Here is a 13,825-nt window from a genome sequence, read left to right as displayed (position 1 = left end):
CCTCCGAGTCGGAAGTGAGTTGGGGCTGAGTCTTCCCCAGGGGAGCAGGCCTGAGCCAGTGGGTCAGCCGGCGCGACCCCGGGAAGGACGGGCTCCTGCGTGTCCCTGGCGGTCCTGTCCTCTTGCCGCAGGGCTCACGGGGATGCAGCGCGTCTCCCACAGGACTGCGACGGCAGTGGTGGTGTCTGGTCCCTCTCCCACTGGTCTCTGGCTCGCATGACAGTGACCTTTCATCTCGTTGTTGGTCAGGGTCACTGAGGCTGCCACCCTTGTCCTGGCTTGGCTTCCTGCTCTGGCAAGGAGCACACACCCATCGTTGGCAGGGCATCTGGTGACATTCGGGACGAGTCGGTTGTAAACAGGTCAGAAAGTGCCTTGTAAAATGTTGAGATGTTGGATCGGAATAAAATTTCTGGGTAATTTTCTGTGGTACCAGAAAAAAACCATTCTATTTGGGAGTGGTAAGGGGGTAGGAGATGAGGAACGTTAATCTTTAATGTCCTTTTTGGAGGGGAGCAGCATCTCCTGAAACAGTACTTACCGTAGGAGTTTGAACCGGCACCTTTCATCCTCAGAATATTCTGGTACCATTTCCAGAGCCATGTGCTCGGCACGAAGGACAGGCTTTTTGTCTGCAGGCAGGCGGCGGCACGGAGCAGGGCTCCCGCTGGATGGGGAAGCCAGCTTCCTCTCTTGGCTTGGTGCGGGGCCGGCCCTCTTGCGTCCCAGGGCGGGTTCCCTGCTTCTGTTGGAGTGCCGTCAGCGGAGGAGGGGCGCCAGGCTTGGCTCCTGTAGGGCCTGCCGCAGTCAGCACCCCAGCGGAGACGAGTCGGGGAGTACGGACCCATCTTACTGATGTTTATTTTTGATATGAAGGAAATGGGTTTTAATGGTCAATTTTTTTCACTTATTTTGCGTCATGTTTTGCTCTTACATAGGTGACATCACTTTTTCTTTTCTTTCCCGTGAATCATTTTGGAAAATACTTGCATTTACACCTTTGGCTACTGGGGTCACGGAAGTGGACTGTCCTGGTGTCAGTGTGCTGGTGTTTTTCTTTCTTGCTTCTGGAACTGAGGCTCTCCGGTGAGGGACATTTGGAAGAGTGGCCTTTTTCCTTGTACATCACTGTGTCGGCTCCAGGGGCCGAGTACGGGGTTTGGACAAGGGGACGTGCTCTCGGCACAGGCCCGTGGCTGTCGGGAGCGTCCGTGCTGAAGAGTGTTTGGTTTATGGACAGCAGAGCCAGCAGGAGACCGCACAGCATGGACAGCATGGCTTTGGTGAAGGGAGACATGTCCGCGAGGGGGCCGTGGGGCAGTTTGGGTGGCCAGCTGGTTTGTTGAGCGGCGTTGGTGGGGCTGGGCTGTGGCCCATCCCTGGCCAAGTCACGCCCTGGCTGCCGGCACCTCTTCTCAGTGCTGGTTTGAGAAGACATTGACTCTGACTCTCCGTTTGTACTCCTGTCCGCTGTGTCTGCTGCTTTAGAAACACCGTGTCACCGGGGGGCTCGCCAGCACAATCCCATCACTTCTTCCTCCTGAGATAGACTGCCATGGTCTTTGGCAGTTAAGCCCTTGCGCTGGCCGTGGGTCGTGTCCGTGGTGGTCCGGGAGGCAGGTGCCGTGGCGGCCCGCGCCCCTCCTGGCTCAGCGTGCTGCCGCCCTTCCCCATGGGCTCGCAGGATCCTCCTGTTCAAATACTTAGGTCTGGAGAAGGTCCGTAGACCGCGCCTTTGGTCTGACTGCGAATGTTCACGGGGAAACGGGCAGCGTGTGGGAAGGTTTCAGCGCCGTAGGTCCTGCTGCTGCTTGGACTGCCGGGTAGCCCATCAGCGGCCGTGGGTGTCTGCTGTCACCCACACACGTTCCCTGCCCCACCGTTGTCAGCACAGATGGGCCTCCCCGTCCTTCCTTCCTCTCCCCTGCTCGCTCTGTGGCCCGACTGCGGCAGGGAGGGACATCTTCTCGCTCTGCGTGCTGTCCTGAAGCCGGGGTTCCCCGAGGGCTTCGGCCAGAGCACGAGACCCAGTGCTGGGCGCAGAGTTGCCCAGTAAGTATCTATAGATGAAGCAGTAAATACCCTGGAAGTGGGAGCTTTTCTGACATTTCAGATACGACCTGGGGACAGCCCCGCCAGGCCCCCGCCAGGCCCCCGCCTGCGCAGATCGCTGGGCCGGACTGGTTTCTGCGCATAGGCCGAACGTAGCAGGAGCTGGTTGGCGTTCAGGAGCACGCGTCTGCTGAGCGTGTGCCCGGGGCGCCGTCACTCCCAGAGCCGTGGTGTTCTCAGAAACGAGCCTGCCTCCCGGTGGCTCATTCACAGTTGCGATAATCGGGTTTGTGATTGGTTTTCTGTCCTCAGCTAAAGCCAGGCGCCTGGCCTCAAACTCACTAAGCAGTTCTTTCAGCCGCTGGCCGGTCCCCGTGGGCGACGTGGTCACCTAGATGGGGTTGCCGAGCCTCATCGGAGGCTCTCGCAGATCTCGTGATGCGGGAGCTCAGCCAGGAGAGGCTCTCTGCAAGGGGGTGGGGCATGTGAGTCACGGCTGAGTGGCCACGTGCTCTGCTCCAGCCTTTGGCTGCTCCTGGTGGGACCTCTTCCTGCCAGGGGTCATGGGGATGCCGGCATCACGACATTTTGGAATCAAGCTCGAGAGAGATCTGAAGCTGGGCCGGCTTGGCCGTGGCGTGACCTAGCAGCCCACTTGATAGAAAGTGGGTGTCCCTCTCACACCCCAGCCACCCAGGAGGAGGCCTCCCCCTGCTTAGCACCCCTGCTCTCCCCCGGGGGCTGCTTCACGCGGGTGTGCTCTCCCCCCTGCCCCGGCTTCGGAGTCCGGCTCAGAAGAGATTGCTGGGGAAGCCGCCAGTTTCTTAGCAGAACTGATGGGTCCCCGGGTTTGGGATCTTAAGTGGAGCTTCCTTCTGCCAAAGGTTGAGGCTCCCTTGAGTTGGTGTTACGCTTGACGAACACGAAGCCCTTTTGCACGCACACTGGGCCACTCTGACCACTGGCGGCTGTTTACGGTGATGGAATCCATGGTCCTCCGTGGTCGGGCAAAGCCAGACCCCTTGCTGGGGGCCTCGCTCAGGATCCAGGGGATGGCTGGGAGGCTGGTCTAGGTCTCACAGTGTCCCCCGCTTCTCCCACAGTGAGCTGGTGAGGTGCCCGTGGGCCTGGGGGGGCACCCCAGGTAGAGAGGTTTCTCCCGTCCACTCCCTGCCTCTCTTTCCGCATCGGCGCCGTGTCTGTGTCATGATCATCTCTGTGGCCTTGTCGAAGGCAGAGGGGATCCCTCTCCGACCTGAACGCGGAGCTCTGGGTGTGTGCGTTTGACTCCCCGGCCACAGACCGGCCCGCACGCAGGGCGCGCTGCCTCCTGTTTGCTCGTATATGAGTTAGTGGGGCAGGGCTCGGCCCGCGGAAGCCAGTCGGGAAGGCAGAAGAGGGTTTCCGTGTGGCCGGCCCGTCCGTCTCCCTGCGATGGGTCGGTGGACACCAAGGTGGCCCTTGTGTGAATGCTGCGTGGTTTCCGTTCCTCACGTGTCCTCGGTGACGCCAGGGGTCACCCCCTTGCTCCTGGGGAGCAGTTCTCCAGCAGCCTCCCCGGAGCGCGCCTGTGCCGAGCCCGGTCCCGAGCTGACGGGAACCCGCCTCTTCTCTCTCTCGCAGAGGACTACCCCAACGGCACGTGGCTGGGCGACGAGAACAACCCCGAGATGCGCGTGCGCTGCGCCATCATCCCCTCGGACATGCTGCACATCAGCACCAACTGCCGCACGGCCGAGAAGATGGCCCTGACGCTGCTGGACTACCTGTTCCACCGGGAGGTGCAGGCCGTGTCCAACCTGTCGGGCCAGGGCAAGCACGGCAAGAAGCAGCTCGACCCCCTCACCATCTACGGCATCCGCTGTAAGTGCGGCGTCCTCGTTCCCGCCCCGTCGTGCGGGGTCGGGGGTCCTACGGGGGAGCGTTCTGGGCGAGTCAGGACCGTGCCCTGGGGTCGGGGAGGGGGCTGGGCTTGCCCCTCCTCCCGAGTCTGTGGGTGGAGCGTGTTCAGTAGGGGTCGCGGCCGCCTGCCGTGGGAGAGACATGGGAGACGCAGGCCTCTCAGACCCGCTTCCCTGGTCCCCAGATGGCTCTGGGGCTCGGGGAGGAGCAGGGCCGGAGCCAACCTCTGCCCCCCGCTGAGTGCGGCCTTTCCTGGGCTTCCCATGGCAAGAGCACGGTGCCGCCCGCCTCCTGCCCTTCAGGTGCGGCTGTGTCATTACAGGCCCACCTCCCTGACCATGGCCGGCAGATCTCCTGACACTGGTCCTGATGTCCCCACGGTTTTTGTGGTTTTCCTCCTCTTTGAAGAGCACCCCACATTCAAATCAGTCGTCCCTGTATCCTGTTGGTGACATCTCAGGGGTGCAGGAGGCCTGTGACCTCGGCAGCACTTATGTGCCTCTCACCCGCCCTGGGCTTGTCCCCTCCATGGAGCCTACTGGACCCCGGGAGTGAAATGACGCAGACTGTCAAGCCGAGGCACCCTATGCACGTGTGCCAGCTGGGCTGGACCCCCGGCAGGGGACCCCCACAGGTGCTGCAGCCCCCTTAGGAGGTCTCTGGGCGCGAGCTGCTGTGGGATGGAAGTGCACCCGTGTCTGCGCCCAGAGTGACTGGACCCCCTCCCCCACCTCCGCCGGTAGTGCTGGTTTTGATACTGAGCTCCGGGGAGGGAGGGTCTGGGGCAGCTGAGCTCCAGGGGGACTGAAGAAGGACAGGCAGTGTCTTAGCAGGGCTGTGTTGGGAGACCGATGGGGCGTCCAGCCCGGGTCTGCTGCGTGCAGCAGGAGTCACAGATAGAGCCCAGGGTTCTGGAAACAGGCGCATGGCTTGACTGAACAGGAACTCCGGAGGTCAGCATTAGCGCTGTGTGCTGTGGGGGAGCGCCCACTCTCTCTGTAGCAGAGGATGCCTTTACCGTCCTCGGCTTCTGAGTTCTAAGCAGAATGGTTGTGTTTGCGTCGGAGCCAAGTGCCGGGGCCCTGAGCGTGTATTGGCAGGAGCCTGGGCCGCCTGCGTGTTCTCGTGGGGGCCCAGGGAGGGCAGGAGGGTTCTGGGGCGGCAGCTGTCCGGGGGCTGGCTTTCCAGGCAGCTGCTTTGCAGAAGCACCGAACTTGGCCCGGTCTCGTTCCCACGCAAGGGAAGCCCTGTGGGGCCTCAGGCTGGAGGAGTTCCTGACCTAGAACGCGCACATTGGCTTTCCTGTGTGCAGTTTGCTATGAATGACGGTGTATCTTGAATTGAGATGGACTGTCCACAGCGAGTGTTGCCCCGGAAAGTGGGGCCTGCCTTCACGGAGCTTCGCCCTCCAGGAAGGCACCTGCTGAGAGAGCAGGCCAGGCGTGGTAGCGGCCGGTGTCCTGGGAGGAGCCGTCTGACCGCCACTCCGGGCTTGCGGCCTGTGTGTGCGGCCCGGCAGGAGGAGCGCAGGCTGCGGGGCGGGGGCCCGCCACGCTCGTGAGGGGGTGTCTGCAGGTTGTGCTCCGCAGCTCTGCCAGGGACCGGTTGCCGGTCCGCGACCACAGGGGCTGTCCGTCCGCGACCACAGGGGCTGTCAGCACGCGGTCTTCAGAGGAGGTGGTGTCTGGCATCTTGGCTGGGAAGCAGGGAGCGGCCGTCGGTGGCCCCGGTGGGAGAGCCCCTATCTGGTGGTCCACGCCTATGCCTGTGGCCTCTCTGAAGCCCCACGCAGCTCGGTCCTGGGGTGCAGACGTGCAAGCAGGAGTGGGTTTGAGCCACGACTTGGGACCCTAGGTCGGTCCCCCTGCCCCCCTCCCAGAGCGGAGAGTGGCCTTGCAGGGCCGTGGGGTAGCACTGGGGGCCTGTGCCGCCCGCACAGAGTGGCTCCTGCAGATGTTGTCTCTCCTGCTCTGTCCGGTCTTACTGGGGAAAACAGGAGCATTTTCGAGGCGTACGGTAGGCTGTTTCCACGAACTGCCTTTGTCGTGCGGGAGCGAGGGTCTTCCGAGAGGTAGAGGCAGGGCGGAAGCTGCTCCCCGAAGAGCACACGTGCTTCCCAGTGTGTGCGCGTCTCGGGGCTCCTGGGAGCTGCCGGGCTCCCCCAGGTTCGGGCAACCCGACCTTACAGAGTGTGCCCGAAGCATCAGTAGCGCATTCCGGTGACTTCCCCAGCAGGGGCCAGCATCTGAGTAATGGCCCCGAGAACGCCAGGGCTGGTGCGCTCCCATGGAGCCGAGCTCAGAGCCTTTGCTCTAGGCTCGCGCTGGCGGGGCCGGCACCTCTGCGCAGGCTGAGCTGCCGTGAGCACGCCCCCCGGGGGGCTGCTGGACAGACAAGGAACGTGCGTGTCGCTCGGACGGCCCCGTCTCGGCCCCGTCTCGGAAGGCCTCCGGGAAGCCTGCAGACGTGGAGGAGAGATCCCCAGGAGGCCACCGAGCACTTGACCGGGACTCGGGTCCTGCTCTCTCGGGGGACGGCGGCCGGCCCGTTCTGCCCCGGCAGCCGCCCCGGCCGGAGGTCGTGTTCCATGAGGGCACCCAGAGGCTGGGCGGCGCGTGCCTGTGTGTGTCCTGGTGCCGCTGTGGGTACTGGGGTGCAGGAACGTCTTGGGCGCCTGCCACCGGGCGCAGCCCCCTGCGGTGCTAACTGCGGCAGCATTTGGCTCTCTGTCCGCGCCAGAGGCTGGAAGTCTGACCGCGCAGTGTCTGAAGGGAAGGGGCGAGTCCTGGCGCCCTCCAGCTTCTGGTGCTGGGGTTTTGTGCCCACGCGGCTTCCACCCCCCGGTGTTGATACTCGCCCGTCTCCTCCCTGTGGGGTGTCTCTCCTCTCTCCTTAGAAGGACACCCATCATGGTGCACTGAGAGCCTCGTGCGCTCCTCCTCTGACCCCATCTTAATTAACCCCGTCTGCAGAGACCTGGCTTCTGAGGGAGGTCACGTTCTGAGGTCCTGGGAAGGACATGCATTTTGGGGGACACTTCCTGGGGCCTGGGGCCTGGGTTCTTTGGAACTTGGTAATCAGCCATAGTGCGTCACACAGTTGCCCCAGGGGAGCCCGGCAGGTGGGTTTGGGGACCCTGAGGGGCCACCGTGAGCCTGGGGCTGGGAGGCAGGTGTGGTCAGCCCGTGTGGGAGACTGTTGGGGCCCTTGCTGGGGCGCCTGGATGCAAGGCCGTGAGGGGCCTCGGGCCCCTCCCGTTGTGCTTCTCTGCTGTCGGGGAGCGGGGGCTGCCTCGGCTCTGAGCCCAGGATACCAGACACACACAGTACGCGGAGACACGCTGGCTGCTCCCTCACTCGGGCTAAAGATTTCTCTTGTTGTTCTGGGTCAGGCCTTATTGAGGCTCCTTCTGGGACATGAATTCTGGCGCTCCGCTTTCTGCTTTTCTTTGTCCTTGAACTCGAGATTCCACGAGCAGTGATCATGTTTCTCATTCCTCTTTCTGATAAGGCCCGTGCCACCCACCACGGACGGGAGATGGCCAGCTCTGTTCCTTTTTCCCTCGGCCCTTGTGGGGCTCCGTGTTACACAGCTGGGCGTCGGGTCTCACAGTTCATAGCCCCAGTGTGAGGACGGGTGCTCCGGGAAGTGGGAAGGCGGTGAACGCTGATGGAGCTTTGGATCTTTGGGGGGGTAGCCGGAGAGCTTGCCCGGGAAGCCGTGGAGCCCGCTGGGGAGGCGGTGTATTGGGGGCAGCTGAGCGTTCTCCTCCAAGACGGTGAGGTGACAAGCGGCTCGCCTTGAGGATGACCCAGACCCCGCAGCTTCCTGGGGACCCCGTGTGCTGGGGCACAGCCCTGGGAGCAGCCTTCTGGTTGCCATGTCTCCTGCCCGGGCGCCGTGGTGGCGGCCTCGTGGACGGAGGTCGGGAGAACCAGCGCACCGGGCGGGCGGTGCCGTGCGGGGCAGAGGGGGCCGGAGCTGGGGTTTCTGTGGCCACTGCTGCTCTGCTTGGGTGGGCGCCTGGAGGCCTGGATTTCAGGATCGTGTCTCGCTCCTGACTGATACTTGGAGACGAACTGAAGCTGGGGGCCTGGCATTCTTAGCTCATGAGGTTTTCTTGGAAGCATCAGATAACGCAAGAGAGAAGAGGCTTCAACAGTGTGAAAAGGCAGTTAAAGTGAGTTTTCTGTCCCTCGTTACCGAGGTTTCTCCTCCAGCGCTTGTGAAGTGGGGCTGCTCGGTGCCGGCGGAGACGTGGCCGAGAACGCAGCTGTCTTGGGGGCGCGCAGGGTCTCAGGCCCCCGGCCGCCGCCCTGACAAGCTCAGGAAGGCCGAGCTGAAGCCCGGGTGGCGTGCACCGTGGGGGGCGCCTTCCTCCCGCTGGGCTGTCCCCGCGGGCGCGTGCAGTGGGGGTGGCAGGTGGCGCTGCTGATGGAAGGAGTGGGTAGCGTGAGGCCAAGGGAGGACTGAGACGGACGGCTTGTGACGCACGAGCGCGTGCAAGCCAGGTGTTGAACGGCTGGTTGGTTTTTACAGAGTTGAATTTAAATAGTAACGTTCTTGCTCGTTGCTCGTATGCCTGTGTGTGTTGTAGGTAGTCGTTTCTGTTCCTAACGCGTTTTTCAAAATTTCACAGCATGTCATTAGCCCCTAGAGGCCTCGGGAAGGTTCCTCCCTGAGTGTGGGGGTCTGAGGGCAGGAAGACGGGCTAGAATGTTCCTCCTCATTGTGGCGCTGGCCTGGGGGCCCTTCGGAGGCCGTGATTGCGTTTTCTTCTCTCGTCTTGGAGAGCACCGCTGCCCGGGAGCTGGGCTTCTGTCACCAGTGCTGGCAACTCGCCCGGACTTTCTCAGTGCGCCCCTGCACTCAAGGCCACATGGGGCACGTGGCGGCCACTTGGTAGATACTGATTACTGGTCTGTGGCTCTTTGAGAGGCGACCCGAACACCAGAAAGCAAAGAAGGGGCCACTCCGTGTGTGTATTTCCTCTTGCGCACGAGGGTCACAAGAGCTGCCGGAGCGACCGGGTCACTTTTCTTTCCATCAGTGTTTCTCATCCGGGTCCCTGTTGATGTAGGTCATGGGACTTTGGGCTGTTGTGTTTAGATCTGGTCTTAGCACATGACGGAAGAAACGCGATACTCCATAGGATACGGGAAAACCAGCTCTCCTGGTGGTTCTCCGGGCGGTGGGCTCGCGGGAGGAGGTTTTAGGGGGCGGGCGTCAGTTAAGCTCTCAGTGGACGGCGTAAACACGGCCCTCCCAGCAGTCAAATCGGTGTTGTTCAGCCCCGTTTTTTTTTTAGTCTTCAACTTTTGGATTCTGTCCTTTTATTTTCCTGTTAACCAGTGAAGTTTCACCAGCCGGCTTGAGAGGAGGTCACCGTGTAGACGAGGTGTCTTCCTGTTCCCATGCTCGTGACTGTGCCTTGGCCCAGAGAAGGGGTGAAGTGTCCAGGGAGGGTCTCTGTCTGCCACCCGTTCCTCGGTGGTCTCCCTCATGCCCAGTTTCCTTGTGGATGATGGCGGGGGTCTCTGGTGCTGGGTGTGTGTGCCGAGAGGGCTCTGTCGTGGAAGTGAACACATGTGGGCGCCAGTAAGATGCTCCATGGTGAGAAGTGGGCCCTCTGGGGTCGTGGGCAGCAGAGTGAGGAGATGCCCTCCACCAGGGTGTGCAGGGCCCTCGGGCATGAAGAGTAACGTGCCCTTTGAGTTTTCCTCCGGACCGAGTCCTAGAGGCCAGCGTCAGACCCGGGCAGTGACAGAAGAGTGTCTTTGGATGAATTGTGACCACAGTTAGTCTGCTGGCACGGAAGCGTGTGCCGCGTGCCCAGGGTCTGGGCTCTTGGCGCACTGAACAGTAAATACGTCAGTTCTTGGAGGTGCTGGAGAGCCGGCTGGCGGTGCGGGTGGGAGGGACTCGGGTCCCTCGGGCTGGTTAGGGGCAGGGTCACTGAGGTCGTGTCTGAGCAGAGACTTGCGGGAGTGGGGGAGAGCTGCAGGCACGGAGGCCCAGGAGAGGGCGAGCTGGTTCTTGGGAATGGGGCTCCGATGGGGTCACGGGCCCCAGTTCTGTTCTCGGCGTTGAGGGGGTAATGTCCCCGTGTTACTCTGTCCGCGGGAGCGGACAGAGTCACGCGTGGGTGTCTCGGAGGCTCCGGGTACCCAGCACCCCGCTCGTCGCTGCGTGGACCAGTCGGCTGCCTGTAGCGTAAGTGAGCGGAATGCGTCAAGAGCCCCGCAGGTGTCTGCCGGGGCGGTGCTCGGGCCGCGCCGCTCCTGCGCCGGATGCTTGGAGGCCCGCCCCTCCTGGTGCCACAGTCCGGCTGTGTTTACAGGTCACCTGTTCTACAAGTTCGGAATCACGGAGTCCGACTGGTACCGGATCAAGCAGAGCATCGACTCCAAGTGTCGGACGGCCTGGCGGCGGAAGCAGCGAGGCCAGAGCCTGGCCGTCAAGAGCTTCTCCCGGAGAACGCCGTCCTCGTCTTCGTACAGCACTTCAGGTATGTTCTGTCCCGTCCCGGGGGCCCGGGGACGGGGTCCTGGTGTCCACGTGGAGCCCCGTGACCAGAGGCCCCATCTGTGTGCGCCCTGCGGTCGGGTTCCTGTGGGCCACTGCCGGGGGGCCCTCCTGGAAGTGTTCTGGATGGAGGCCTGGAGAGCAGGGCCTGGCCGTCTTCCTCATCCTGCTTGCGTTCGAAGCGGCAGGAGGAGCTCAGTCAGGATGGTGGCAGCTGCGGCGGTGAGCCGCTGTGTCACGTCCTGCAGCCGAGGTCCCGAGCAGAGCCCTGGGGTCCGTATGGGGACAGCCGGTGAGGGGAAGGGGGTGCACGTGGGACTGCGGTGTTCGTTACTACTGTTCTCAGTGTAGCGCCTCAGTTCCACTTGTGCACAAGAAAACGGGCCTTCCAGACTCTTCTTTCAGTGTCGGCGGAGGACTGGCTTTCCCCTAGGAACATCTCCCTGGGAACCGGTGTGGTTTCAGTATTGCTTTTCACCAGTCCGTCTCCGAGCAGCTTAACGGGAACATTGAAAACCAAGTCTCCCCAGAAGCTCCCTTGGCGACGGCTCGTAGAACCTGAGGCCGTGGCTGGGGCCAGGTCCCAGGTCCCGGGGTAGCACGGTCAGGGCCGGCTGGAACCTGTTCCGAAGCACGGTGGGGACCGGGTCGCCGGACATTCTTGCAGGGTTTTGTCCTTCTGAGGCGACCTCAGGAAGCGGCTTTTCTCCTGTCGTTCTGGGCGTCACTTGCCAGCAGTTCCCGAAGATGGGAGGTGGCCACACACGTTGTGCCTCAAAGCCCTGCCTTTGTGAGCGGCCGCCCTGAAGAACCTCCTAGTGGGGAGTCTAGACCTTTCTGTTGGCGCTGAGCCGGTCTGTCCTGGGGACTCGGAGGCAGCCACTGGGGGACGCGCGGAAGCCGTCTCTCCTTGAGGAAGTCGACTGCCTCTATGGGTCTGGAGAGTTCAGGGAGGTGGGCTTTGTCCTCCTCACCCTGGGGTCCAGGTGGTGGAACACAGAGCTGGATGCGCAGTTGGCCGTCCGTGCGTGTCCCGAATGCCAGAGGAGGAATGTCAGGACGGCGCTGTCTCTGTGGACGCGGTGCGCGCCCGTCTCTGGAGGTGCTGGCGAGGCAGAGTGGCCCCGGGAATCAGGTTCCGTTCCTTTTCTGGTTCAGTCCGCCCAACCCTGCAAGTCCGTGTTTCCAGCAAGTAGCAGGGATGCCTGCAGGCCAGCCCACACCGGGGTGTGCGAGTGTCACGTCCCATCGGTGGTGGGGTTGTGGGGCCGGCCAGCCCTCACCCTGCTTCTCACCCCGAATGGAGACCCAGTGGCTTTACCTTGCATGCAGGTTTGAGTTCTGTTGTGCGGTTGGCGATTTTGTGACATTTTGTGTATTTGGAATCTTTCCTTCTCTTTCGGTCACTAGTGTTTCTTTTAACTGACGGTAGTTTGTTGATCAGGAGTTGAGTTACTTTGCTTGTTTATTTATACGTATTTCGGTATTTCTTCTAAGGGGCTTTGGGTTTGAGTAACTTTCCGGTGCTATTGGCCTCTCGGGGGTGGTGAGCAGCCGTCCTGTGAGCGCATGTCCAGTGCCCGCTCCCCGGGGCAGACTCGACACGTGGGGACGTGAGTCGGGGGTCCTAGGACGTGTTGTTTGGAATAGACCATGTCCACTGATGAACAACAGGACACGGCAATGCTTCTCGTGGCCCGCCCGTGTCCTCAGGAAGGAATCACGCCTGTGCCCAGGTGTCCTTGTCCCACAGGAGAACCTGGCCGCCTCCGCCAAGGCCTCCGTGCCCCGGTGTCTGTGCAGCTCTCCAGTCACAACAAGGGCTGCTTCCTGTGTGGTCCGCTCACGGCTGTAGGCTTCCTGCTGGGCGCTGGAATGGAGTTTGCAAGAGAAACACAAAACATGTATTTTTCTTTTGTCAAACTTGAGAAAAAAAATACATGGCTTTTTTTTTGTTTGTTTTAAACGATGTATTTATTTATTTGAGGGAGCGAGCATGTGAGAGCTGGGGTGAGGGGGACAGGGAGACGGAGAGAGAAACGCAAGCAGACCCCATGCTGAGTGCAGAGCCTGGTGCGGGGCTGGACCCCTTGACCCTGACATGGGGACCCTGAGATCATGACCTAAGCCAAAGACAGAGTTGGCCGCTTAGCCAGCTGTGCCCCCCAGACACCCCTAAAACGTCCATGGCTTCGTAAATCTCTGTCGGTGTCATTGTTTCTGATTTTGTGCTGCACACCTGACTAAAATCACATAAAGGGAAGTAGCTGGGGGCTGGGGGGGCTCTGGGGGCTCTGGGGGGCTCTGGGGGCTCTGGGGGGCTCTGGGGCCTGTCCTTGTCCGGTTTGCTCCCTCCCTGCCTCCTCAGGCAAGTCTGAGGCGGTGACAGAAATAATCAGGAAAATTCCCGGATTCCTGGCTCACTTTGGAATGGCTAGTGACTCCAGCTGCGTCTGCCTTGCTTACTCCTGAATTATCAGCAGCCAAAAAAAAGAACTTCCAAATACGTGTTACAAAGGAAATTCTGAGCCCAGGCTCCTCTGTTTAAAGCTGATTTCGTGCTGTCCTGTGAGCACAGACTAAAATTACTAGTGTCCATGGATGTTTACAAAATCAGTTTATTAAAACATTGGTAGTGCGCTCTCCTGTCTGGCCGCAGCGTGGGAGCTGTTGGACGTGCTCGAGGGAAAGATGGCTGCGTTTCACTGTTGGCCGTGCCGCTCTGTGCCCGCCCTGCAGGCCTCATCAGGGAGTTTAAGTCCTCACGGGTGTCTGTGCGGGGCCCAGTAGTTTAGGCTTGCGGAGAATTAGCCCATCTGTGTGTGCAGCTGCCTTTCTTCTAGATGTGGAGAAGAGCCAGGCTGGCAGGCAGGTGGGGGAGGCCCTCCGAGTGGCCGTTCTGCTGCGCGCTCTGACAGCGGGCGCTGCGGTCTGAAACCTTCGCAGGGTCAGTGGTGTCGGCTCGATCACAAACAAGCATCCAGCACAGCTTCTTGGCTGGACTTTGATGTCAGCACAGATTGTGAGACGTGGACTGAAACTGTTCTTTATGTAGAATGACTGTGGGGAGCTCTTGATTCGCTGGTAGACTCAGTAATTTGAATCTTAGCCTTGGAAAGCATTGACCTCATACCCGCATGGCCTGTCTTCTGCAGTGTCTTTACAGCCTCGGGGACTCATTCTTCCTTTATTGGAGCCAATAGAGAATTGGCAAGATCAGTGATTTTTTAAAAAAATATTTTATTTATTTATTTGACAGAGACAGAGGTCACAAGCAGGCAGAGAGGCAGGCAGAGAGAGAGAGGGGGAGAAGCAGGCTCCCCGCTGAGCAGAGAGCCTGATGTGG

At 61.1% G+C, this 13,825-nt stretch overlaps 1 protein-coding gene across 14 annotated transcripts in view; it reads left to right on the top strand.

Annotated features, from left to right (window-relative positions):
- The window catches only part of BANP (BTG3 associated nuclear protein), a 118,474-nt gene that overhangs the window by 53,765 nt on the left and 50,884 nt on the right, over positions 1-13,825 (top strand). For all 14 annotated transcript variants that reach the window (XM_082711517.1, XM_082711524.1, XM_082711526.1 and 11 more), the window contains 2 exons: positions 3,676-3,915; positions 10,295-10,462. In XM_082711517.1, coding sequence (XP_082567643.1) covers positions 3,676-3,915; positions 10,295-10,462 — 408 coding nt within the window. The remainder of the gene's footprint in view (positions 1-3,675; positions 3,916-10,294; positions 10,463-13,825) is intronic.

This window comes from Mustela nivalis, assembly GCF_964662115.1.
Source record: "Mustela nivalis genome assembly, chromosome: 18".
Lineage (NCBI taxonomy): Eukaryota > Metazoa > Chordata > Mammalia > Carnivora > Mustelidae > Mustela > Mustela nivalis.
This window is presented reverse-complemented; position numbering and strand designations above follow the sequence as displayed.